At 40.5% G+C, this 24451-nt stretch overlaps 1 protein-coding gene across 1 annotated transcript in view; it reads right to left on the bottom strand.

Moving 5' to 3' along the window:
* col9a1b (collagen, type IX, alpha 1b) overlaps window positions 1-24451 on the bottom strand; it is an 82294-nt gene that overhangs the window by 27271 nt on the left and 30572 nt on the right. Inside the window, exons 16-26 of the mRNA XM_078398994.1 lie at window positions 18853-18906; window positions 17949-18002; window positions 17401-17454; window positions 17250-17303; window positions 14246-14290; window positions 13217-13270; window positions 11479-11532; window positions 4128-4181; window positions 2497-2568; window positions 1491-1526; window positions 1331-1375 (exon numbers count right to left, since the gene is read on the bottom strand). Coding sequence (XP_078255120.1) covers window positions 1331-1375; window positions 1491-1526; window positions 2497-2568; window positions 4128-4181; window positions 11479-11532; window positions 13217-13270; window positions 14246-14290; window positions 17250-17303; window positions 17401-17454; window positions 17949-18002; window positions 18853-18906 — 576 coding nt within the window. The remainder of the gene's footprint in view (window positions 1-1330; window positions 1376-1490; window positions 1527-2496; window positions 2569-4127; window positions 4182-11478; window positions 11533-13216; window positions 13271-14245; window positions 14291-17249; window positions 17304-17400; window positions 17455-17948; window positions 18003-18852; window positions 18907-24451) is intronic.

Genomic DNA, 24451 nt, shown 5'->3' with positions numbered 1-24451 from the left:
ATTATAGATGAGGCTCTCACTAGGGTCTCTTCTACATCCCGCAGCTCCGCTCTTGCTCCCCCTCCCCCCACTCGCAACAAGGACAGAATCCCCCTCGTTCTCACCTTCCACCCCACCAGCCAGCGGATCCAACAAATCATCCGCCACCATTTTCGTCACCTACAACGGGACCCCACCACTGGCCATATCTTCCCATCCCCTCCCCTCTCTGCATTCCGCAGAGACCGTTCCCTCCGTAACTCCCTGGTCCACTCATCCCTTCCTACCCAAACCACCCCATCCCCGGGCACTTTTCCCTGCAACCGCACGAAATGCAACACCTGTCCCTTTACCTCCCCCCTCAACTCCATCCAAGGACCCAAACAGTCTTTCCAGGTGAGACAGAGGTTCACCTGCACCTCCTCCAATCTCATCTATTGCATCCGCTGCTCCAGATGTCAACTTATTTACATCGGCGAAACCAAGCGCAGGCTTCGCGATCGCTTCGCTCAACACCTGCGCTCGGTCCGCGTTGGCCAAGCTGGTCTCCTGGTGGCCGAGCACTTCAACTCCCCCTCCCATTCCCAGTCTGACCTTTCTGTCATGGGCCTCCTCCAGTGCCATAGTGAGGCCCACCGGAAATTGGAGGAACAGCACCTCATATTTCGCCTGGGCAGCTTGCAGCCCAGTGGTATGAACGTCGACTTCTCCAACTTTAGATAGTTCCTCTCTTCCCCTCTCCCTTCCCAGATCTCCCTCTATCTTTCCTGTCTCCACCTATATCCTTCCTTTGTCCCGCCCCCCTGACATCAGTCTGAAGAAGGGTCTTGACCCGAAACGTCACCCATTCCTTCTCTCCTGAGATGCTGCCTGACCTGCTGAGTTACTCCAGCATTTTGTGAATAAACACCTTCGATTTGTACCAGCATCTGCAGTTATTTTCTTATTGTACCTTTTCTCCAGAGATGCTGTCTGACCCACTGAGTTCTCCAGCTTTGTGTCTATCCTCTGATATGCATATCTGAGTTCAACATCTAAATGTAACCCAATGGGTAACTCTCTAGAGTTAAATATTTAACTGTACAAGAGAGAAACTGTCCATGTTGAGCTAGAAGCCTCACAAAGCAGCATGCAAGGCTAAACTGAAAACCTCTATATTTGCCTAAACTTATCCTAATTTCAGGCAGAATAATTATTAGAATAACTATCAGTTCATAGTAACAAGGTACATTGTCTAGGTATTGCTTGCTGGCATCCTCACAGTCTTATTAGAAAGAATAGTCTGCAAAGGACATAGTAGGTTATTCAGACAAATATAGCTTTACTCTGCAAAATAATCAACATCTCTTACCATCACACCCTTCTGGCCATCAATACCTTCTCCACCAGCAGAACCCTGAAAGACAATTGTTTGAAAACATATTTAAAACCAGAATAATACTATGCTATATTGTGCGAATATTTAAAATAATTCATTCTCATTTTAGTGCATTTGTAAATTTAAGACTTACATGTTCACCTTTAGGTCCTGTAAAGCCGACAGATCCCTGAAAACAAATACATAAAATAAAAACATATTAAAGTATTTCATCTCCAGGAAGCTGCACATGAGAGAAATAAATAGCTTGACAGAGAAAAAAAAATTAGTCAAAACTATAAATAGATTAGGCAGACAGATGGGAAGACTGGAGGGTGGCTAATGTAGCACTTGATATCAAATATCAAGATATTTTTATATCTTCTGATATGGAAGATATCAAAATCAAAATCTTTCCTATCCATGTACATGTCCAAATGTGCTTTAAATGTAGTTATTGTACCTACCTCAATTACTTCCTCTGGCAGATTATTCCAAATACCCACCACCCTCTGTGCGAAAAGGTTGCCCTTCAGGTTCCTATTAAATATTTCCATTCTCACCTTAAACCTATGCGCTCTAATTCTTGATTCACCTCTCCTGGGAATAAAAACTATGCATTCACCCTATCTATATCCCTTATGATTTTATACACCGCTATAAGATCGCCCCTCAGCCTCCTAAATAAAGCCCTGGTATGCCCAACTTTTCCCGATAGCTTCGTCCCTCAAGTCCTGCCAACATCCTCGCAAATCTTCTCGACTTAATGGACTCTTTCCTGTAGCAGGGTGACAGTCCTGTAACACTAAACATAATACTTCAACTGTGTACAACTGTAACATAACGTCCTAACGTTTATACTTAATTCCCAAAAGCTTTCTGCACCACCCGAACTACCTACGTCGCCACTATCAGGGAACTATGTGCTTTTAAAGCAACAGCCATTAACAGATTAACAGATGATGATACAGGGCCATGGCAGAAAAGCAAGGGTGTGGTATTACCCTTGGGTTGTTCTGAGCAATAATCCTAGCCAGCTTTTCCGGTAGTGCCTCTCAATTTATCAATCCCAATTGCCATATGGAATTTACTGCATTTGAGCACAAGCTTCTGTTTTTTAAATTTGCTACAGAACTCTGGTACAAAGATATTTTTCTTACCCGGCCACCTTTAGCACCAGGCAGACCACCAGGACCTGGAAGACCAGGGTAACCAATATCACCAGTGGAGCCCTGTGACATTCAAAAAGAGGAAAATAAGTCATCAAGTAAAATATTTCAACTGGACATATCACTTAACGTTTAGAATTAGATAGATCTTGACTACAATGCTTAATATTTCTCATTCATTCTCATTTTCGAATGTCGCAAATGAACAAAAGACTCTTGTAGTAATTGCATCCTGCTTTTAAAAACTTTATTGAATTGTCAATGATTAATTTGAAATGCATTTGAACATTTTTTGGATATATTTTGGAAGAGAAGCAGTTTTTCCTGACCCGGTCTCCTTCAGTATGACTTTTTTTGTGGTTTGAATTCCTCAGTAACAGTGAACTCTTTCAGCTCAGTCTCCAGTCCAGTCTGCCATTCTATGTTCCTGTGTAAACAGTGGTTAGCGAGGACTAAATAGAGGCATTGATGGGATACCCTTTACCTTCCAGGAGCAACACATAACATACCATCTTCCTTTCTTTTAGCACAGAGGACAATCCTTTCACAGCTCCATTATAATTTGAAGTTTAGATTAATACTAACACAATTCTTCTTTACAGTAGCATGGTCTCTGTGCTGACATCTAAGTGCAAAGTCGGGCAATGCATTTTAGGCCAGACGTGCAAATTCAAATACAACAGATGGTGCTGCAGAACTACCTTGTGCAGCAAACTCATATTTAAAACATTACTGGCCAATCAACTGAAAACAGACATTTTCTTTAAACATCAGCAGAAGAAATGGAAAAATACGACTTGATACCTCTCAAGGTTCAGGACTGTCAATTAAATATCTTTCAAGTGTAGTCATGGTTATAATGTAGGAAATATACTTGCTAATTTCTGCACAGGAAGGTCCCACAAATAAAAATTTGATCATTCTCAGATAGCCTGAGGTTGGCAGAATTTAGTCAGACACTGGGGAGAATTCTCCTTCTTTTATATTTGGTGTCATAAATTTATGTTATGGGAGGGAGGGCAAGGCCTCGAAGTGTATTATCCAAAGTCTGATATCTCTGACAATGCTGTGCTCTTGCATTTCTCTGCTGAAGCTTGAATTGAACGGCCAATCGCAATTGTTCATCCCTTGGATGGAACGAGTATCTGTTATGATAATGTTGGAGATCGAAACTCTGCAAAACTCTGATTTTATTTACCTTCATACCTACAGATTTCCAATATTATTCACAAATACCCCTAATACTAAATCAATAACTGCAAATAAGGGACTATAATGGGGCTTAAAATAATACTTTGATCATAAGCAGGACGGTTTTACTTTGGATCTTATTGGGTTAACATAACATGATGTGTCAACTGTAATATTCATTTCAAATGCATTTCCCATTAATTATTAGCTACAGCCACTTACTTATTAAACATATAAACATTTTAACATATAAACATTTTAACAATGTAGTGTTGTATTATATGCATGTAAGTTTATCAGTATATTTGTCATTATTATTGGAAAGAAAAACATTAAATCCGTTGAGACAATTTAACATTGAAGAGCATACATATAGATTGGCAAAGATCATGCCCAGAAGGAATATCTAAGATGCTGAAAATTGTGCTTACTCGTGGGCCTAGTGGACCTGGAGGACCAAGGGAACCAGCTGCGCCTCTACCACCCTTTGTAAATCAAAAGCAAAGAAACATAGATTGTAAATGGATTGCAGCATAAGAAAAGAGCTCACCGAGTCTGCCACACTGTAGATTGTGATGACTTTCTTAGGATCATCTTACACCGTACTTTCTACAGAGCAGGCCAAAATGTATTCAGATAATAAAACAAAAAGCTGGAATTACTCAGGCATGATATCTTACATCTTCAACTGAAACACTAATACTGTTTCTGTTTATACCAATGCTGCCTGAACTATTGAATTTTTATTTCATATTCCCAACATCTGCAGTTTTCTTTGATTTTCAAAATACAATCATTGCTCTTTCAGTAACTTCTCGTGTATATGTGAAAGATTATTTCCTAAACCCCTTGAAGAGCTCCACATTGAGTTGTTCCATGTTCTGATGAGTATTTGAATATCATTGCTAACATTAAGGTGCCCTGGAATTCCTTCATTTGTTCAACCATACAATGAAATACCACTGTTGCCTTTTCCAGTGCTTCAAACCAATGGATTTGCAGGAGCTACATTATGGTTCATTTCTTGGAGTTCTAGCCATTGACATCTATTTTTGTGCTTTGTTTTAAAAACTAAATACTTGATCCATTTACCTGTGTAATACTCTCATTCAGATAATTTTTGTTACTGTTCCACCTGATACCTGTTGGCTAATAATGTCGAGGGAACTGGGTTCTCCAAATTTTGCCATGGGATATTAACATCTACATGAACTATGAGCAGGCTCAGCAGGTTATTGGTTTAATATTTTAACTTTTACACGTGAAAACAAATACTCTGAAAGTATTGAAAAGAATATCAGCTGCTGCAGCATAAGGTATTGCTGGATTGATGATTTAACATGAATCAAGTGTTTTCCTCATCTATAATTAATTTGTATTTGACCACAGGCTAAGTCTTGGGTATTTAGTCTTGGCTATTTAATGAATACCACTTTCCTAACTTTCTATGTGAAATACAGTGTTGCCGTGAAAATGTTTAAGATTCAGAACTAAGCCATACAGAGGAAATCATCCTAATGCTTCCAATACTACTCTGTCCCCAAATATGCAATTTCTCAGCACAAGCTTTTCAGATTCACTAGCCAGGAAACTCTAGTGCACCTGATGATCTCCACTGCAAATAAACCTATGCTCAAGGACTGTAGTGTGGTTAGGGTATTGGAGAATGAGAAAGAGGAAAGGAGAGATCTGAGCTCTGCACTCTGATGATAGGATGGAAAAACATCTGGGCACATGCTGTGATGGTCAAGGGCAGTGGAGAACTACTGGGATATTTGCCGTGATGATGGAATTATGGGGGAGGAGGTATGTTGAAGAGGTCTTTGCAGTGATGATTAGATGAGGTCGAGAAATATCAGGGATCTTTGTTGTGAAAACCTGGAGTAACAGCTAAGTTGTGACGGGTAGCGGGTAGAAGTGTAAGAGTGATTATGATGAGAATCGTGCTGTGGAGTGAAGGTTATTTGGAGATCAACATCCCTGTTGAGGATTTCATTAGATCTCAGGGGTGTGGGCGAGAAATAGGGAGATGGATGAGGAGATCAGGGATTGTGATCTGGGCCTGGAAAAAGAGATTGGGAGTTCAGGTCCTGTGCCATGGGATATTACAGGATCACAGGGTTTAGTACAGTGCCAGAGTGGCATGGTATATGTGGTCCATAGAGAGACCACATTGTAACTGTAATGGTCACCCACAGAATAATATAATCTAAATGTCCCAATGCTTATTGAAAAGCAATCTTGAGCCGTGTATGACATCAGGCCTTGTGCAGAAAATCACAATAGTGGCACGAAGATCAAATTTTCATAATGACAAGATGACCCAGAAAGGATCTTTAGCACATTTCACCCAAGAAAAGAAAATCAATTCTCCAATGCATAATGCAAAATAATTGTATTATTCAATTGATTTCTAATAATGTTGAAGGTTCTTGGTCATCAGAAAAATCTAGGCATTACACTGTTTAACTTGTTTATCAAATTTGATGTTACCATGTGGAATAGCAGATGCTTTCAAAAACAAAAACATTTACCTGGATATTTGTGTTCATATGGTGTTTGTATATATATAGTAATTTGGATAGGAAATATGATGCTGGTTTATAAGAGCATATGGGACCCTCATCTTTAAAACCGAAACAGATATCAGTGCTTCAAGACCCGGAGATATCCAAGAGTCTTTATAATTAATTTTTTTAATTAATAAAACACCACTGGAGAATCACAAATGATTTAACTATTGCATAACATTTTCTGCAAATTCCAATTGGTACTCATTTGTGAAATTCCACCAGCATAATGCTAATCCAGTTATGTCAACGCTTTTAATTTAATTCCGTGGTCAACTGAATAACTAGTCATGTCACTCATAATATTCCTTCTTTAGTTCAAAAGACCTGTGGCAATAGTACATGTTCCAAGTTTACTCATTATGAATCAAAAGACTCCATCTATGAAATCCACATTGAATTTTTAAAAAACCTAACTAAGTCCTGATCTGGTTTTTTTTAAACCTAGCTTAGTCCACATTCTATATGGAATTCTCACACTGAGCAAAAACTGCATAACCTTTTTTTGGAATGTCTAATATTTTCTTTAAATGACAGTATTGGTAATTACATTAATGGATCAATTCACAGTTACTGAATTAAAAAAATAAAGCTAATCCTTGACTTTAAGCCTCAGAGGATTACATGAATATTTTGGAGAATTAATTTGCTTTTCTGCATTCACACTCTGGGAAACTGAAGTTTTAATCTTCAGGCAATTTCAGAACATTACATATGTCTCTTGCGACTGAAAAGTTTGCTGAAAGAGCTCCCAATTAACCCTAACACAGTATCAGAACCCCAACAAATTGTTTTACTCTTTATCCAAATTTAAGATGTTTCTGCAGCCCTTCTTCTAGATAGTAACATTTAGCTGAATAAAACAAATTATCACCTTCTTCCCATTCTTTGACCGGTCCAATGATCTGTGTTTTCTGCCGTTGGAGGCAGTTTTTCCTCATCTGCTTTCAACATTTCATCATTTTGAACCTCCATTCTTCACATTATGCAAGATTCTCCTCTCTAGTACCATTCTAGTTAATCTACTGCAATAATATACATGGACTTCTATCCATAATTTATAACTAGGAATTTATGATTCACATCTTTAATTTGAAAGACAAAGATCCCATGTGGTCTTTTAAACAGTTTCCCCTGTGATTTCATAAAGTATCATTGTTACAGCACGTCTTTAACATTTAAATACTCAATATATATATATTATTTCATTCTTCCAAATAAACTGCATTATTCCATGCACTGTTATGTCTTTGGCATTCGTTCCCATTTCACTAATCTATCTATGTTCCCCTGAACTCCTAAAATAATTGGCACAATGATTATTAACGATAAGGTGAAAGATATAATTGTAAGTTGTAAGGATGAAACCAAAGAGGTGTAGACAGTTTAAATGAAAGGTAAAAAATGGTAAATGGAATATAATAAAGGGAAATATGATATCATCTGCTTTGGAAAGAAAAAATTAATGAGCAGAGTACTATTTCAAACCAGTTCTGATGAAGGTAGATACAAAATGCTGGAGTAACTCAGTGGGACAGGCAGCATCTCTGGAGAGCAGCAATGGGTAACATTTTGGGTCGAGACCCATCTTCAGACTGATGTCAGGGGAGTGGGCAGTAAATAGATAAGGAAGTGTATAGATAAGGAAGTGTTAGGTGTGAAAACAGGACAAGGGAATGGAGATCAAGGAAAATGTTAGTTGGGAGAAAGGAACAACAAAGCAAACAGAGATAAAAATGTAGTCGGAGACAGTAAGTAGTCGGAGAATTGGGAAGGTGGAGAGGATGGAGAGAGATGGAAGTTAGAGAAGTCAATGTTCATACTGCTGGGGTGTAAGCTGCCAAAGTGAAATACTAGGTGTTGTTCCTCCAATTTGCACTGAGCCTCACTCTGACAATGGAGGAGGCCCAGGACAGAAATGTCAGTGTGGGAATGGGAGTTAAAGTGTTGAGCAACTGGAAGATCAGATATGTTTAGGCGGACCAGGCGGAGGTGTTCAGCGAAACAGTCGCTTGGTCCTGCCAATATGCAGGAGTCCACACCTGGAACAGCGGATGCAGAAGATGAGGTTGGAGGAGGTGCAAGTGAACCTCTGCCTCACCTGAAAAGACTGTCAGTCCTTGATTGAAATCGAGGGGGGAGGTATAGGAACAGGTGATGCATCTCTTGCAGTTACAGGAGAAAGTACCTGGGGAGGGGAGGGCTTGGGTGTGAAGGGACGAGTTGTCCAGAGGGTTGCGGAGGGAATGGTCTCTGCGGAAAGTGGAAAGGGGTGGAGATGGGAAGATGTGGCTAGTAGTGGGATCCCATTGGAGGTGAAGAAAATGTTGGAGATTATGTGCTGTATGCTGATGGGGTTGAAGGCGAGGACAAGGGGGACTCTGTCCTTGTTACGAATGGCGGGAGGGGGAGCAAGAGCAGAGGTGCAGGTTATCGAGGTGACCCAAGTGAGGGCCTCATCTATAATGGGAGAGGGGAACCCCCATTCCCTAAAGAATGAGGACATCTATAATGGAAGAGGGGAATCCCCGTTCCCTAAAGAATGAGGACATCTGATGAAGGGTCCCATTACTGTAACCTAAATAGTTTCTCTTTCTGCATATACTGCCCGACCTGCTGAGTGTTTTCTGCATTTTCGGTTATTTATTTCATTTGTCTGCATGAAAACACACTGAAACCAACAGTACTGGTTCCAGCACAATGCTTTATCCTATTGCACTGCAAACTGTCAGAGCTCCCAGCATACAGCACAGTTGATGAGATATTTGTAGACAGCCTTTGAAGGAATGAATCATAATGCTCTTCAACTACTGGTAAATGTTACAGAATGAAAGATTGCTATAATAATGGGGGTAGGGTGGGACAATACCCCAAGGTATAGGTGGGTGGGGTGTGAATAGAGAGGTTTGTGGAGAAATGTGTTGAGGAAATATGTTTTTTCTAAATAGTCAGTTGCTCTAGGAAGAAAGTTGCCAGGGAAGTCTCTGTACGACACGAGTACAGTCTTTGAATCCTGACACTTTGGGTAAAACCTACAATGCAGATAGATACCCGGAGCAGTGAATTTAGATGCATGTCCACAAGGGACTGAAGGTAACCTCAGACTTAAGGCCAGAGTACAAAACTAATATAATTCTCAGTTTTACCACAAGGATCAGATAATGTAAAAGAAAATTTCCAAAATGTCTTTACTATTTAGCAGTTAGGTCTTCTTTGTTGTGTAGGAAAATAACTGCAGATGCCAGTACAAATCGAAGGCATCACAAAATGCTGGAGTAACTCAGCGGGTCAGGCAGCATCTTAGACGAGAAGGAATGGGCGACGTTTCGGGTAGAGACCCTTCTTCCCCTGACATCAGTCTGAAGAAGCGTCTCGGCCCAAAACATCACCCATTCCTTCTCTCCTGAGATGCCGCCTGACTCGCTGAGTTACTCCAGCATTTTGTGATACCCGAGGTCTTCTTTGTTGTTCAGTACAACACTGCCTTGCACACCTGAGCACTGTCACATAGAATTCAAAATAGCATGGGAGATGAGGTGCCGACCCATCCAAACTCCTGCTCTGCCCCTGAAGTCCTAACATAGAGCACTTAGGATGTGGATGCACTTTGTGTTCAGTCTCTTAACCTTAGGTTGATGTTTATGTAGCTATGTATGTATAAATATGGTTTAACAATCTGGATGGAAAACGCAGGTGTCAGCAAGCTTAGTTTTCTGTTCTTTAATTAAGGTTTGAAACTAACTTATGATAAATGTTTTAAAAATAAATGTATCTAAAAATAGTTTTTATAATTTCTTTAAATTATTTAAATAAATTTTGATTATTCTGAAATACCAATGAAAATCAGATTTACAAACAGTTAAAAAGGTCAACAGCGAGAGCAGTGGGAAAGACGTCATGTCAGCCTATGGCAAGGCCTCGGAATCCACCATCTGAGGCCTTGCTGCTGCCAACAAAATATGCTAACATGCAATAGCCATAACAGTGAGGCAGCAGGATTTGCATGGGAGAAGAATGTGAGGGGAAAATCAGGTAGGGTACAATCCAATCCCAATACAAAGCCTTCCCGCATTAGAGCACTGTGTGCAGATATTTGGTTCATTTAATATAATTGAGGAGCCAAGAAAAAAGGACTAAAGAAAACAGACTAAGTGAAGTAGAACAGATTATAAGGGAAGCTTACTTAAAGGAGAGTTATTAACAAATGAAATTTGTTTCCAAGATAATTGGTAGAATCAGAAACCTGGAATATTCGAGATTAAATGGACAAGTTTTGAAGGAAAGTGACTGAACTGATATATCAGAAATGTGTTTGCAGTATCAATATCATTTAGAACGGAGATGAGGAAGAACTTTTTCAGTCAGAGAGTGGTGAAGGTGTGGAATTCTCTGCCTCAGAAGGCAGTGGAGGCCAGTTCGTTGGATGCTTTCAAGAGAGAGCTGGATAGAGCTCTTAAGGATAGCGGAGTGAGGGGGTATGGGGAGAAGGCAGGAACGGGGTACTGATTGAGAGTGATCAGCCATGATCGCATTGAATGGCGGTGCTGGCTCGAAGGGCTGAATGGCCTACTCCTGCACCTATTGTCTATTGTCTATAATATCAATTCTGGTTGGTTGGGCCAAATGGCCTGTTTTTATTCTGTAAATTCTAAATTATACTAGATACTTAAATAAAAAGTTATATATATATATGTAACCTAGCCAGTGAATGTGCTCCTCTATTTTGTGAATTAGTATTTTTCATTTCATTTTGACGAGTTCTTTGTGGGATCTACAAGGAATGGCAGCAGGTCCTAGGTAGGTAGGGGTAGAGTGGTGGGTAGGTTGGGAGGTGCTGGGCTCCTCCTTTCAACTTTGCTTCCTTTCGTGCTCCTGATGAAGAGATTTGAGGTTATCGGTGCCATTCCAAATACTCCTTTACCAAATGGATTGATCATGAGGCAGGGATTCCAATGAGTTGATAAAGGAGTTACATATTTTCAAGGAACAATTTATTACTACAGTTACATGGATATAAATATGCTATTAAATCACAATTTTGTAATAAGTTAGTTTAAAGTATGAATCAATCTCAACCGCAAATAGTTTTTTTGTGACTACCAACAACATTTATCATACCAACTCTGAACAAATATAAGAAAAGCACCATTAAATTAAATTGGTTCTGACAGACTGGTTGAAATGTAAAGGCAGTTAAATAGTGACTACTTACCGGAGAACCGACAAGGCCAGGTTCCCCTAGATCACCTCGAGGTCCCTGAGCACCCTGCCATAATCAAAGCAAAGAGAAAGAGAGCTTAAATTTCAGATCAAAAACAAAATGGTTTGGACTATAACAAAAGGGGATTGCCATGGTTGGTCACAATTCAAATTAGATGGGAGTTGAATCTTACGCAGAATTAAAAGTAGTTTTTCACCGGCGGCATTATTCTCAAACCTAACCCAATGGTTCAATGGTGCTTTTATTGTCACATGTGCAAAGTACAAATGCACAGTGAAATTTCTTTCTTACAAACAGTCCAGTCTAGTATTGCCGTACCCAAGCACACACCCGATTAGCAAAGTGTGCAGAAATAGTCTACTGATCCTGTGTGCAAGGGGCGCCATGTTTTGGCGCCATTTTCAAAATACAGTTCATGCTCTAGTTGTTATATTAAGATGAATAAGGTTTCCATTTAGATCACCATTATGAAATTAATTTAAACTTGATAGCTTTAGCACCTTTAAGGAATGATTTGAAGAATGTAAAATAGGTGAGAGGAAATACATTAATATTGTGCCAACTAAGAAAAATAGCAAGAAGAGAGTACTCATGTGGATAATAAATGCCAATACATAATAATTGTCAGGTTTTGTTTACAGTGATAAAGACTGAGTGAGGTTCATGTTGCTTCAATATGGGAATATTTTTTTATAAATTAACTCTGATGTCGGTTCATGCCTTCGAGTATCTTTTCCAAATTGATTTCTTCAAATGTTAGCCTGCAAAATGAAAGCAACTTGAGGCATCACAGTTCAGTCTATGTTCTTCACACTTTTTCTCTGATATTCGAATTCTAGGGTACTATTAGGGTATTGGAAGCAGAATTCCATCCAAATGACCATGCAGATTGGGGATCGAACTAATGACTGTCCACTGATAAAAAATCTCAGAACATATTTTTTTGGATATGGGTTGCCTTCTGTGCCACAGGCACCGAGTAAAGAAAAAAAATTACCAATGGAAGTTGGGCAAGTTTGAGCAAACTGAAGCATTTATACAGCTATTCAATTCAAATCATCATCACCTTACAAATTATCTTACTCTGACATTCATTGGTGAAGATTGTAAGTTACCAGTCTAGTGGCCTTCAAACCAAATATCAGGCCATGTGAACAGCAGGTGGATATATTCATTTCATGATACTTTGAAATACATATTATTCAAATGTGACAACTCTGCTGAATAAAGCCTACTCAATTAATTAAGAGAAGGGATGAACTAGTGCAAGCCCTTCAATATTTTGGAAATGATAATTCTGTAACTGAAACATCATGTAGATATTATTTTAGATGAACTGAATGATCTGAAAATGCGCACAGTTTGGAAATAAATATTCTTGTGACATGTTGTTAGTGCAAGGCTGCTATTTATCACACATTTCTTATCCTCAAAAGGTGATTTAAAATTCTGATAAGAATAAGAAATTAAGGATTATGAAATTTTAAAAAAATCAAGAACATAGTGAGATAATACGTGCAACCCACTTTCTCCAAATCTATCCAAAAAAAATGCTCTGAGACAACGTGTTAATAAATGAGATTAACATGAAACAAGATATTTGAAAGAAACGGAACATTAAAAAGTACAGCACAGGAACAGGCCCTTCAATGTCCATGCATTATGAATTTTATACATTATTGTTTAAAAATATATCATATTACTGTCTTATCGTTCAAGATTAACTCACAGGTCTGCCAGTTAATCCCATTGCACCAATCAATCCAGGTGGGCCTTGATTTCCCTGTTACAAAACAAGCATGACAAAAACAAGAACTGAGAAAAAAACACTTTAAAATTATTATAAAGAAGCACACAATCATGATGATAAAAAAAATCAATAGGGACAAAATTTTAATGTAGAAGAAATTAGCAATCTGTAAAGTTGGAAAAATTATCTCCAGCTTTTCTCCAACAAATTTGAAATTACAAGTATATTTCTTTGAGACTTTCTGCTCTTCTAACTTCTTTCAGTAAAGTAAATAGGAAAGGAAAAAAAGATTATATGCTCAGTACAGATCTCTCTGTGACTCATACACTAATTTTCCCTGCAAATCACTGCTTCCACAGACCTTTCACAAGCCCATTTGATATCCTGAAGAAAGGGACTGAAAAGCATTTTTATATAAAAACAAATCATGGAAAATTCCAGATTGTTATAAACTTGCTATATAAACTTACAGCTATTATACACATCTTAGATACTTTTTTGATGCTCATTGATCAGGAACCACCAATGTTCCAATTTCTCCATCTATATTTATCTTTTAATCCACCCACTCATTCTATATCAAGATTTCAATCTCTTCACTAAATCTATAAATCACGTGTGTAGTCCAACAGGTTTACTTGAATTAATTTGCCCTCTCTTCAAAAGGAAAAGACATAAATAATGTTGTCTTTCAAAAAGCTATAAAAAACAATAAAGAGGCAATAAATAAAGGAGAATGAATTGGTCTCGCACTGTGTAGCCCATCCTCTTACTCATGCCCTCTCCAAATATATCAAATAATAGGAATGCAGAATCAGTGTATTTATCCCAAATTCTGAAATCAAATTTTTCATACAACTCTTCTCTACTATACTGTTGCCAAAATTAGTTCTTGGAACCTTTAAAAATAATGGTAATTAATAAATGAAATAAGCAGTTCATTGAGAATTTAAATTATTACAGCATTGCAAAGATGTTCAGAAACACAACAATTTCATAATTTCATACCTTTGCTCCAATTGCACCGGGAAGTCCTGCCGATCCAGGCAAACCCTAGCGAAGAAAGGCAGGTTTAACAAATAGGTTTATCTTCCTTAATTGTCAGGACACATTATTGATTTGGATTAAATGGAGATCAATGCAGGGTTGCTTCCCCTCTCCAGCTACATGGGCATTTACAGTAGGAGCAACAAACTCAAGTGGTACAAGTTTAAGAAAGTGCAAGTCAGAACTGTTTTTTATCTATTCTGTCAATTGAGTGGAAAATCAGATGCTGTGGATGCCAGATATTCCAGTCAGAGCTGCCTGTGAACATTGAATCTCCTCACAGTGATCAATTAAAGGATTAGAACTTGTCTTTCATAACTCTGCTGGCCATCCATGCTCTGTACCCAGAATGTAATTATCATGGGAATTATGTTAGGCAACACAATTCTTATGAAAAGGCTACACAAATAATTCTATAATAGTCCATCTTCCAGATGTAAAGCATAGTTATGGAAAGATTGTAACAGCATCTGCTTTTAACTGGTGAAAACCTTGGTCGGCATGAATCAACACCACACTCACTTTGATTAGGTTGCACACAGTTTAATTCCACATTTTGAAGCATTATCTTGGTTCTACTTGTTTTTTGTTTCACCATAAGTGTTTCTTGATCTGTTAATATCTACCCCACAAAATAATTTGTAAAATAAGGTTGGGACGATTTACTTTTACCTGCAAATGAAATGATAGGACTCCCAAGCTTCCAAATAAAGTCTCTGTACTTAAATGTTTGCTCCTATTTACTGAACTCCCTGTTTTGCCTAATTACCTGTAAACCTCTAATTTCCTCTTCTCTGGGTTCTGGAGTATCTTTTTTTTAACCAAATTATATATTCTATACTTTTAGAGTTTAGAGATACATTGCGGAAACAGGCCTTTTGGCCCACCGAGTGTGTGTCCTCCACCCCCCCCCCCCCCCCCGCCCCCCCGACCAAAGATCCCTGCACACTAAAACTATCCGAAGCACTTGAGACAATTTCACAATTTTTTTAACCGCAACAAATTAAATTGCAAACCTGTACGTCTTTGGAGTGTAAAAGGAAACCGGAACGTACAAACTGCATACAGACAGCTCCCATAGTCAGGATTGAACCCAGGTCTTTGGCGTGTAAGGCAGAAACTCTACTGCTGAGCCACCATACTGTCCATCTCTATAGTGCTGGCCTCACGTATGTGCAGCCCTTCCTGCTCAACTACAGTAATGATTCTTCTCCCATGCCGACAGTTTTCTCAGTTGTTTGATTCTCTCATTGTCAAGTTGCAAATGAGTCAGACTAATTGTATCATTAGAACTGCACCATTTTATTCTTCAGCTTATAGATATTCATCAAAAACTCCACAGTTTTGCTGCTGATCTCATTGCGATTCTGAAGACCTCACACAGAGCCTAATAACGGACAACGACACCATCCTCAACCGTCAGAGCCTGAGACCTAACCAGAAAGGTTACAGCCACATATACAATGTTACGTGATTTTCCTCTTGACATCCACAGACTTGAGTTTTCCAAAAGTTTTGTTGTTGCTCTCCTGGGACCTATGCCACCTATCTGATGCCCAGTTCTGCTGATCCTGCAATGATTATTCATTACTGGGGGGGAAAAAAAGTCTTCACCCTTATCAATGAATCTATCTATGACCTTATGTCACTCAATGTCCATTCTTCTCAGTTGATTCTTCCCACCCTCCACTCTACCTTTGGAGGCTGAGTTTCCAACTCAGCCCATACTACTTCTACATACACATTATAGACAATAGATAATAGACAATAGCTGCAGGAGTAGGTCATTCGGCCCTTTGAGCCAGCACCGCCATTCACTGTGATCATGGTTGATCATCCACAATCAGTACCCCGTTCCAGCCTTCTCCCCATATCTCTTGACTCCGCTATCTTTAAGAGCTCTATCTAACTCTCTCTTGAAAGCATCCAGAGAATTGGCCTCCACTGCCTTCTAAGGCAGAGAATTCCACAGATTCATAACTCTAAGTGAAAAGGTTTTTCCTCATCTCCGTTCTAAATGGCCTACCCCTTATGCTTAAATTGTGGTCCCTGGTTCTGGACTCCCCCAACATCGGGAACATGTTTCCTGTCTCTAGCGTGTTCAATCCCTTAATAATCTTATGTTTCATTAAGATCCCCTCTCATCCTTCTAAATTCCTTCTAAATTCCAGTGTATACAAGCCCAGTTGCTCCAGTCTTTCAACATACCACCATCCCGGGAATTAATCTCGTGAACCTATGCTGCACTCCCTCAATAGCAAGATTTGGAGACAATAGCTCAAATTTGGAGACCAAAACTGCACACAAAACTCCAGGTGTGGTCTTACTAGGGCCCTGTACAACTGCAGAAGGACCTATTTGCTCCTATACTCAACTCCTCTTGTTATGAAGGCCAACATGCCATTAGCTTTCTTCACTGCCTGCTGGACCTGCATGCTTACTTTCAGTGACTGATGAACAAGGACACCCAGATCTCGTTGTACTTCCCCTTTTCCTAACTTGCCACCAAAGTGGATAACTTCACATTTATCCACATTAAACTGCATCTGCCATGCATCTGCCCACTCACACAACCTGTCCAAGTCACCCTGCATCCTCATAGCATCCTCCTCACAGTTCACACTGCCACCCAGCTTTGTGTCATCTGCAAATTTCCTAATTTAGTGCCCTTTACTAAAATATATCTGGAGGAATAAAGTCTCCTCCAGATATATTTTACAGGCACTTCTAGTGATTTCATATCATATCATATCATATATATCTGATTTCCTTATCTGATTTGACCGCTTTGCTAAATGTGAAGCATTCTCAGTCATTTTGCTAACAGTGTCAGCTCTGATTGTACTGAGCACAACCAAAGCAATGCAAATAAGGAAAATAAATCTTCAAGATATCACAGCTCATTTCTCTTTAAATCCACAGTTTTACCAGCAGATAGATTTGTACATATAAAGCGTATACATACAGGCAAACCACGAAGTCCTGCTTCACCTTTTCCACCCGGCTTGCCAGCTTCACCCTAAAAAGATCATAAACGGAAGGGTTAATCACACATGTATCTTATAAAAATTCAATTACAATATGAAACAAAGCATTGGAAAGGGAATGAGATTTACCATTGATCCAGGCATTCCAGGGATACCATCACGTGAATCAACACCAGGTAAACCCTAGTGCACAAGAGAAAAGTCTATTTAGGGAAAGTAACCACAGATGTCACTTTTCATTTAAAGAAATTAAAGTGCAGTAGGTTAAGAAATGCAACTAAATTAATACTCGAGTTACACATCGTTTGTGTTCAGACAATAGAGAAAATGCCATTTGCATTAATAACAAGAACAGAAATAGTTGGGATCACTCAGCAGTTTACTCTACATTTGTGGAGAAATAGTTTAATCTCGTGGTTCTGGTAGCCCTGGCATAAAGTTAACGATACACCATCTCTCCAGAGTTGCTATTGTCTAGCCTTGAAATTATGTTATTGCTGCTTTTATTTAAGGTTGCTCGATCAGCATTTTATTGTTAAAACTTCCAGTTCCAGAATATTTTTAATATAATTGTTTTAAAGTCTTACTTTTCTGGCAAAACAAATGTAATTAACTTACACATTTTAGCTTATATTTCATGGCAACTAGATAATAAAACTGACAAAATAAATACTCACAGATTCTCCCTTTGATCCTGGAGTGCCTGAAATTCCCCTGGGACCAGGGCGACCCTGAACATAACATATAGAGGGACAATAGACGACGTCATGTATAATTTTATAAATCAGGTACACAATACTATATTTGTCAGTATGCCTTGTGGCATTTCCCATTAGGCAGATATGATTGGCTTCAGTATTCATATTTGCATTCAAATTCAAATTCACTGGATAAATTTAAAAGAGAGTTAGATAGAGCTCTAGGGGCTAGTGGAATCAAGGGATATGGGGAGAAGGCAGGCACAGGTTACTGATTGTGGATGATCGGCCATGATCACAATGATTGGCAGTGCTGGCTCGAAAGGCCAAATGGCCTCCTCCTGCACCTATTTTCTATGTTTCTATACAGAATTGACTTCATAAAAATCATGAGCTAATTGTAAAATATACAAGACAATTCAGACACTAAAAAGAATGATTTAAGTATAATATCTGGGTTTCTTGAGCATACTCACTCATATTTTTCATCCTCTCAACATTGAATTGTAAAATATTGCAGCATGCAATAGACCTGTTTGGTCTATTTTGGCCATGTCATCTCTTTGAAAGAGCTGTCCAAATTAGTCCCATTGTTATCCATTCCTCCAGACCTGGCAATTTTATCCCCACAAATATTTGAGCAACATCCTTTTGAAAGTTGCCATGGGATCTACCCAAGGCACACTTTCAGGTAGTGAGTTGCAAACTAGTAACAACACTAAAGCAATTTTTCTCCTTGTCTTTTTTTTGTTTATTTTATGATTACAAAGGTACATTTAAATTCCTTAATAAATACTCATTAATCAAAAAGAGTTATTAAACAAATATCCAAAGCTTACACATTTACACCCCAAAATAAAAAGGGTAACATTATATTACTTACCAGATCACCCTTGGGGCCAGGCTCACCCAATGGACCTTGCTCTCCTATGTCTCCCTGTAGAAGAAAAAAATATCACACCACACTGCAAAATATTACAATGAGATGCAAATATATTTAACCTTACAGCATATATTCCTTGACAAACATCAGTACCACTGCATAATTCTGTTTCACCTTTTGACTGAAAACTATAAAGAAAGTACTGTTAGGTTTCTAAAATCCCAAACTAAATGGAACAAGCAATGGCAACCTATTGATGTAGAGCCACTCATGTTAAGCAGCGCTTTGTACAGGGATCCAGCATCCACGAGTTTAGCTGAATATTCATATTTTGTAGTTTGATCCTCATTGATCCTCATTTTTCATCAATTGAACTATTTTGCTTTATTAAGCCTCAGGAAAGTCAAAATTCATTGTTATTTAATTTCCTTTAAACCATAAACCATCGTTTAGCTCCAACATGTTTGCACAAACACTAAATTAATTGCTTAACACTTAACACTTCAGCACATGACTGAGAAGATTTTTTTTTTGAGATGAGAAGTTAAATCAAGGCCTAATTTTCTACATCAGATAACATGGAAGCTAGGAAAGTGAATGCGGGAATCTAAGTGCTTGATTAACCAGTGCCAGTTTGACCCTGTGCAGACATTAATTTTTGCTGCCTAAATTGGTTCATTTCTGTACAAAGGAGAAATTAAGATAATCAAAGCCAGAGCAAGAGCTAAAGAAATATGAATCATTTCACAAAAATAATTCAACTCAGAATTAGGTAAAATGTAGTAAGTTGATTGGGTAGGTGCTATGGAAAATAAGGTTGGTAAACAGGGAATATGAGAATAGAAATGCAATTAACAGAGAAGAGAAGACTCTTCTATGGGCATATAAATAATGAATAGGTAGTAAGAGTAGGCATGGGGGCCAATTAGTAGTAAAGAAAATAATTTATGGTGATAGAGGGCATGCTGAAATAATTGATAGGAAGAGCATACTGACAAAATATCAGTAATAGCTAAGTATTAGAGATACTAGCTGGGGTGATAATTGAAACATGGGAGACTTTAGAAAGGCTAGATATGCTTGAAGTAAATATGTCACCGTGTCCAGGTGGACTGCAGACAAGGTTTCCAAGGCAATTGGAGATGGAAACTGTGAAAGGTCTTGTTATAATCCCCCAATCCTCAAGAGATAGAGGAAATGTTCAAAAGAGATGCAGCGATATGCCCAGGAGCTATTATACAGTCAATTTGAACCCAGTGGTGAGGAAACTTTTAGAAATAATAATTATGGAAAAAAATAATAAGCACTTGGTAAAAGCTTGAATTAACGTAGGAGATCGTGCAGGAGCCTGTTAAAGACAATTGTATTTGATTAACAAAAATGATAAAGTGCTGAAGTAACTCAGTGGGTCAGGCAGCATTTGTAGAGAACATGGATAGGTGATGTTTCGGGTTGGGACCCTTCTTCAGCCTGATTGTGGTGGGTTGAGGGGGGGGGGGAGTGCAAGGAGAGAAAGCTGGAAGAGAGGAGGGGCTGGACAAAGCCTGGCAAGTGATAGGTGGATATAGGTAAGGGGAGGGGGAGAGGAGGAGGGAGGATGGTTGATAGTCAAATATTTGGACAAAGGCCACAGATCAAAAGACAAAAGTTGCAAGGATAGAATAGAAGAGTTGAAAATTGTGAAGCCAGAGAAAGAAATTTACGTGGAAGGGATGGGGAAGGAGGAAGTGGGTGCAGGTCCAGGTGGGGCACTGGAAGGAGTGGTGGGGGAAGGGGGAGTGAAGGAGGAGGCGTTGTTTGTAAGTTAATTGGCCACTGTAAATTGGCCATGATGTAAATGTATGGCAGATCTATTCTCTCCGTGTCTCTTATAATTTTATATATCTCCACCTGGTCACCCTCAGCCTCCTTCACGCCAGGGAAAACAAACCCATCCTACCCAATCTCCCCATTACTAAAATCATCCAATCCAGGCAATCCTGGTGAATCTCCTCAGCATGATCACAATCTTCCAAAAGTGAGGTGACCAGACTGCAAACACTGCTTTACGTGTGAACTAACCAGTGTTTTATAAAATCCCAACTTTTATATTCTATGTCTTGACCTAAGAAAGCAAGCAATGCCATATACCTTCCTCACCACCTAATCAACTTGTGTTTCCACTTTCAGGGAACTATGGACTTGAACACCAAGGTCTCTCCATTCAACAACATTCCTTGGCACCTTACCATTTACTGTATATGTCCCACCCCAACTTGACTTGCCAAAATACATCACCTTGTACTTGACAGGTTTAAGTTGCACCTTCTAACTCTCTATCCAACTTTCCATCTGATCTAAAATGTTGCGATAAGTTTGCAGGTGATAACAGATTGATGATATTGTTAATCATGAGAGGAGTAGTCTAGTGAGGGTGGTAGCTACAGAATGAAATTGAGTTGGGGTGGGGAGGACCATGGTAGTTATAATTTAATCCTAATAATTGTGAGATGATGCATTTCAGAGCATCTAATAATGGTAGAACTTATATAATGAATGGTAAGGCCTTGGGAGTATTGAGGAACAAAGGGCTCTTAGGGAACAAATCCAAAAATCCTTGAAGTTGGCAGCACAGGTGGATAGGTTGGTAAGAAAGCTTATGAGATGCTTGCCTTGAGTTGCCATGACATAAAGCATAACAGCAAGAAGGTCCTGCTACAACTTTATAAAACATTGGTTAGATCACAGATGGAATATTATGTGTAGTTCCGGTTATCAGGCTATAGGAAGGAATAAATTGCACTGAAGAGGATGCAGAGGAGATTTGCCAGGATGTTGACAGAGATGGAATACTTCAGTAATGACTTTACAGGCTGGGCTTCTATTGCTTGGAGCAGAGGAGGCTGATGGGTGACCTACAAAATAGGAGCATAGATAAATTAGATGGCAAGAAACATTTCACCAAAGCAGAGGTGTCTAGGACTACAGGACTACAGGAGCTTAGTTTAAGGTGAAGAGTAAGAGGTTGCGAGGATATTTTTTTCCCACCCAGTGAGTGGTTACTAACTGGAAGCACTGCCTGAGAATTTGTTGGAGGCTGGTACTCTCACAACATTTAAGAAGCATCTGGACAAGTGGTTGCATTGCCAAGCCAAAGCAGGTTATGGGCAAAGTCAGTGCCGGATTAACATAGTAGCAAAAGTAGCATTTGCTACGGGCCCCGTGCTTTCGAGGGCCCCATGCTAAATGCTTGAAATTGGCATCCCACTGAGGGGCGCTGTTAGGGTTGCCAACTTCCTCACTCCCAAATACGGGACAAGGTGACGTCACTGCCCCATGCCCCATGTGACCTCACCCAGCCAGCGACCACATGCTCCCGCTCCACCAATGCAGGCTGTCTGGGCCGGGAGGCGGGTTGCTATGCAACCTCCGTTAGGGGCTCCCAGAAATCGCAACAAAATGTAGTAATAATCAGCGAGGTCTTAAAATCCCCAGGTTTAAATGTACCGGTTTGAGCTAACTCGGTGTAAAATTTAACAGAAATGCCGCGTGAAAAAGCTCAGCAGATCAGAAAGAGAAACAGAGTTAATGTTTCGAGTTGTTGAATGGTCTTCATTCCCAAATTGCTTTAAGTCAGACAGTGGAGCATTGTAACTCCTTGTGTAAAGGTTGGAAGGTGGTTTCTAAAGTACAAGTGGGGATCTCTGCAGAGTATGGGCAGGAAATACATCACGCCCTTGCATTGGGTGGCGATTCCAGTGTGAGCGAGTGCGACCATATATATATATATATATATATAATGGCACTGGAGACATCAAGGCAGCTCTCTCAGTGTTAATAACGCTGCCTGCAAAAAAGAGAGAGAGAGAGCGTGCAGTGGATACAGAAGAGGCGAGCTTCAGGACCGAAGAAGAGGCTGGTGTCTGGCGACATTTTGCAGGGAAATACACCTGTTAGCCTTTCAGTGGGAGGAAGCGACGAGGGAGGGACTTGTGAGAAATCTTGCAGGAGGCAACATGTACACCAAACGGCAACAGATCTGATGAGCCGGTTGATACAATCTCAGATCTGCTACCTGCTGTGACAATTCGCCAGGTGTTCGCTCCTGCGGGGGCTGGCACTCCGGAGATTTAAGGGGCGCAGGGTGCAGGGCCGAGTGTGTTCAGGAAATTTGTGAGCGCTCCGCCTCCGAGCCTCCGACCAAACAGGGGCGGTGGGGGTGGGGGTGGTGTGGGCGGTTGAGAGATGCCAAAGAGATTTAATAATTAAAACGTGCAAATTAAAAATACTCCCAGAGGCAAAGGACAGAGAGGGAGGGGGAAAACTAACCCGGAGAATGAAAACCCACAAGCGCCTGGCAGTCCAACCCTGAACACTGCTGGTAGCAGTCAAATATGGGACAATGGCTGTCCCGTACGGGACATCCCAATTTAGTCCAAAATACGGGATGTCCCGGCTAATACAGGACAGTTGGCAAACCTAGGCGCTGTGTTGCGGACGACGCTCCTCAATCGCCGCGATTTGAATGTGTTGGCGGGGCTGCGCGGACCAATGGGCAGCCAGCCCGTCACCGCCCAACCGCCAACCCCGAGACACAGACCCTCACCTCCCCACACACACCCAGAGGAACAGAGACCAGCAGCAAGACAGAGACAGGCAGTGGCAGCAGCACAGAGGTGAGAGACCGGGGTAGGCTGTGGGGTGGGGGGAGCACCTAGGGTTGCCAACTGTCCCGTATTAGCCGGGACATCCCGTATTTTGGGCAAAAGTTGTTTGTCCCGTACAGAACCGCCCTTGTCCCGTATTAGGCCCCGACACTGTAGGCCCGGACAGTGTAGGCTAACGGAGTTCAGGGTGCAGGGCCGAGTGTGTTCGGGGAGCGGGGCCGAGTGTGTTCGGGGAGCAGGGCCGAGTGTGTTCGGGGAGTGGGTAGGGTTGCCAACTGTCCCGTATTAGCCGGGACATCCCGTATTTTGGGCAAAATTTGTTTGTCCCGTATGGGACCGCCCTTGTCCCTTATTAGGCCCGCGGGCCGCTGTAGGCCCTGACACTGTAGGCCCGGACAGTGTAGGATAACGGAGCTCGTTAACGTTAACGGAGTTCGGGGAGCGGAGCCGAGTGTGTTCGAGGAGCGAGGCCAAGTGTGTTCGAGGAGCGGGGCCGAGTATTTTCGGGGAACGAGGCCGAGTGTGTTCACCGAACGGAGGTTGCAACCTGCCTCCCGGCCCGGGTGGCCGTCATTGGTGGAGCGGGAGCGTGTGGCCACTGGCTGGGTGAGGTCACGTGGGGTGCAGGCAGTGATGTCACCTTGTCCCTCATTTATGGTCCCTTTATAACATATGCTACTATGTATCTTGGAATCATCTTTGATCAAACCCTCTCCTTCGACAAACACATCAAACACATCACAAAGACAGCCTTCTTCCACCTCAAAAACATTGCCCGTCTCCGTCCATCCCTCTCCTCCACAGCTGCAGAAACCCTCATCCACGCCTTCATCACCTCCCGTCTGGACTACTGCAACAGCCTCCTCTATGGCTCACCCTCAAAAATCATCAGTAAACTTCAATACATTCAAAACTCTGCTGCCGTCTACTCACCCACTCCCCGATCCGTGACC

The sequence above is a fragment of the Rhinoraja longicauda genome, chromosome 5 (genome assembly GCF_053455715.1).
Source record: "Rhinoraja longicauda isolate Sanriku21f chromosome 5, sRhiLon1.1, whole genome shotgun sequence".
NCBI lineage: Eukaryota > Metazoa > Chordata > Chondrichthyes > Rajiformes > Arhynchobatidae > Rhinoraja > Rhinoraja longicauda.
Note: the sequence above shows the minus strand (reverse complement) of the source record. Positions and strands in the feature narration are given on the sequence as shown.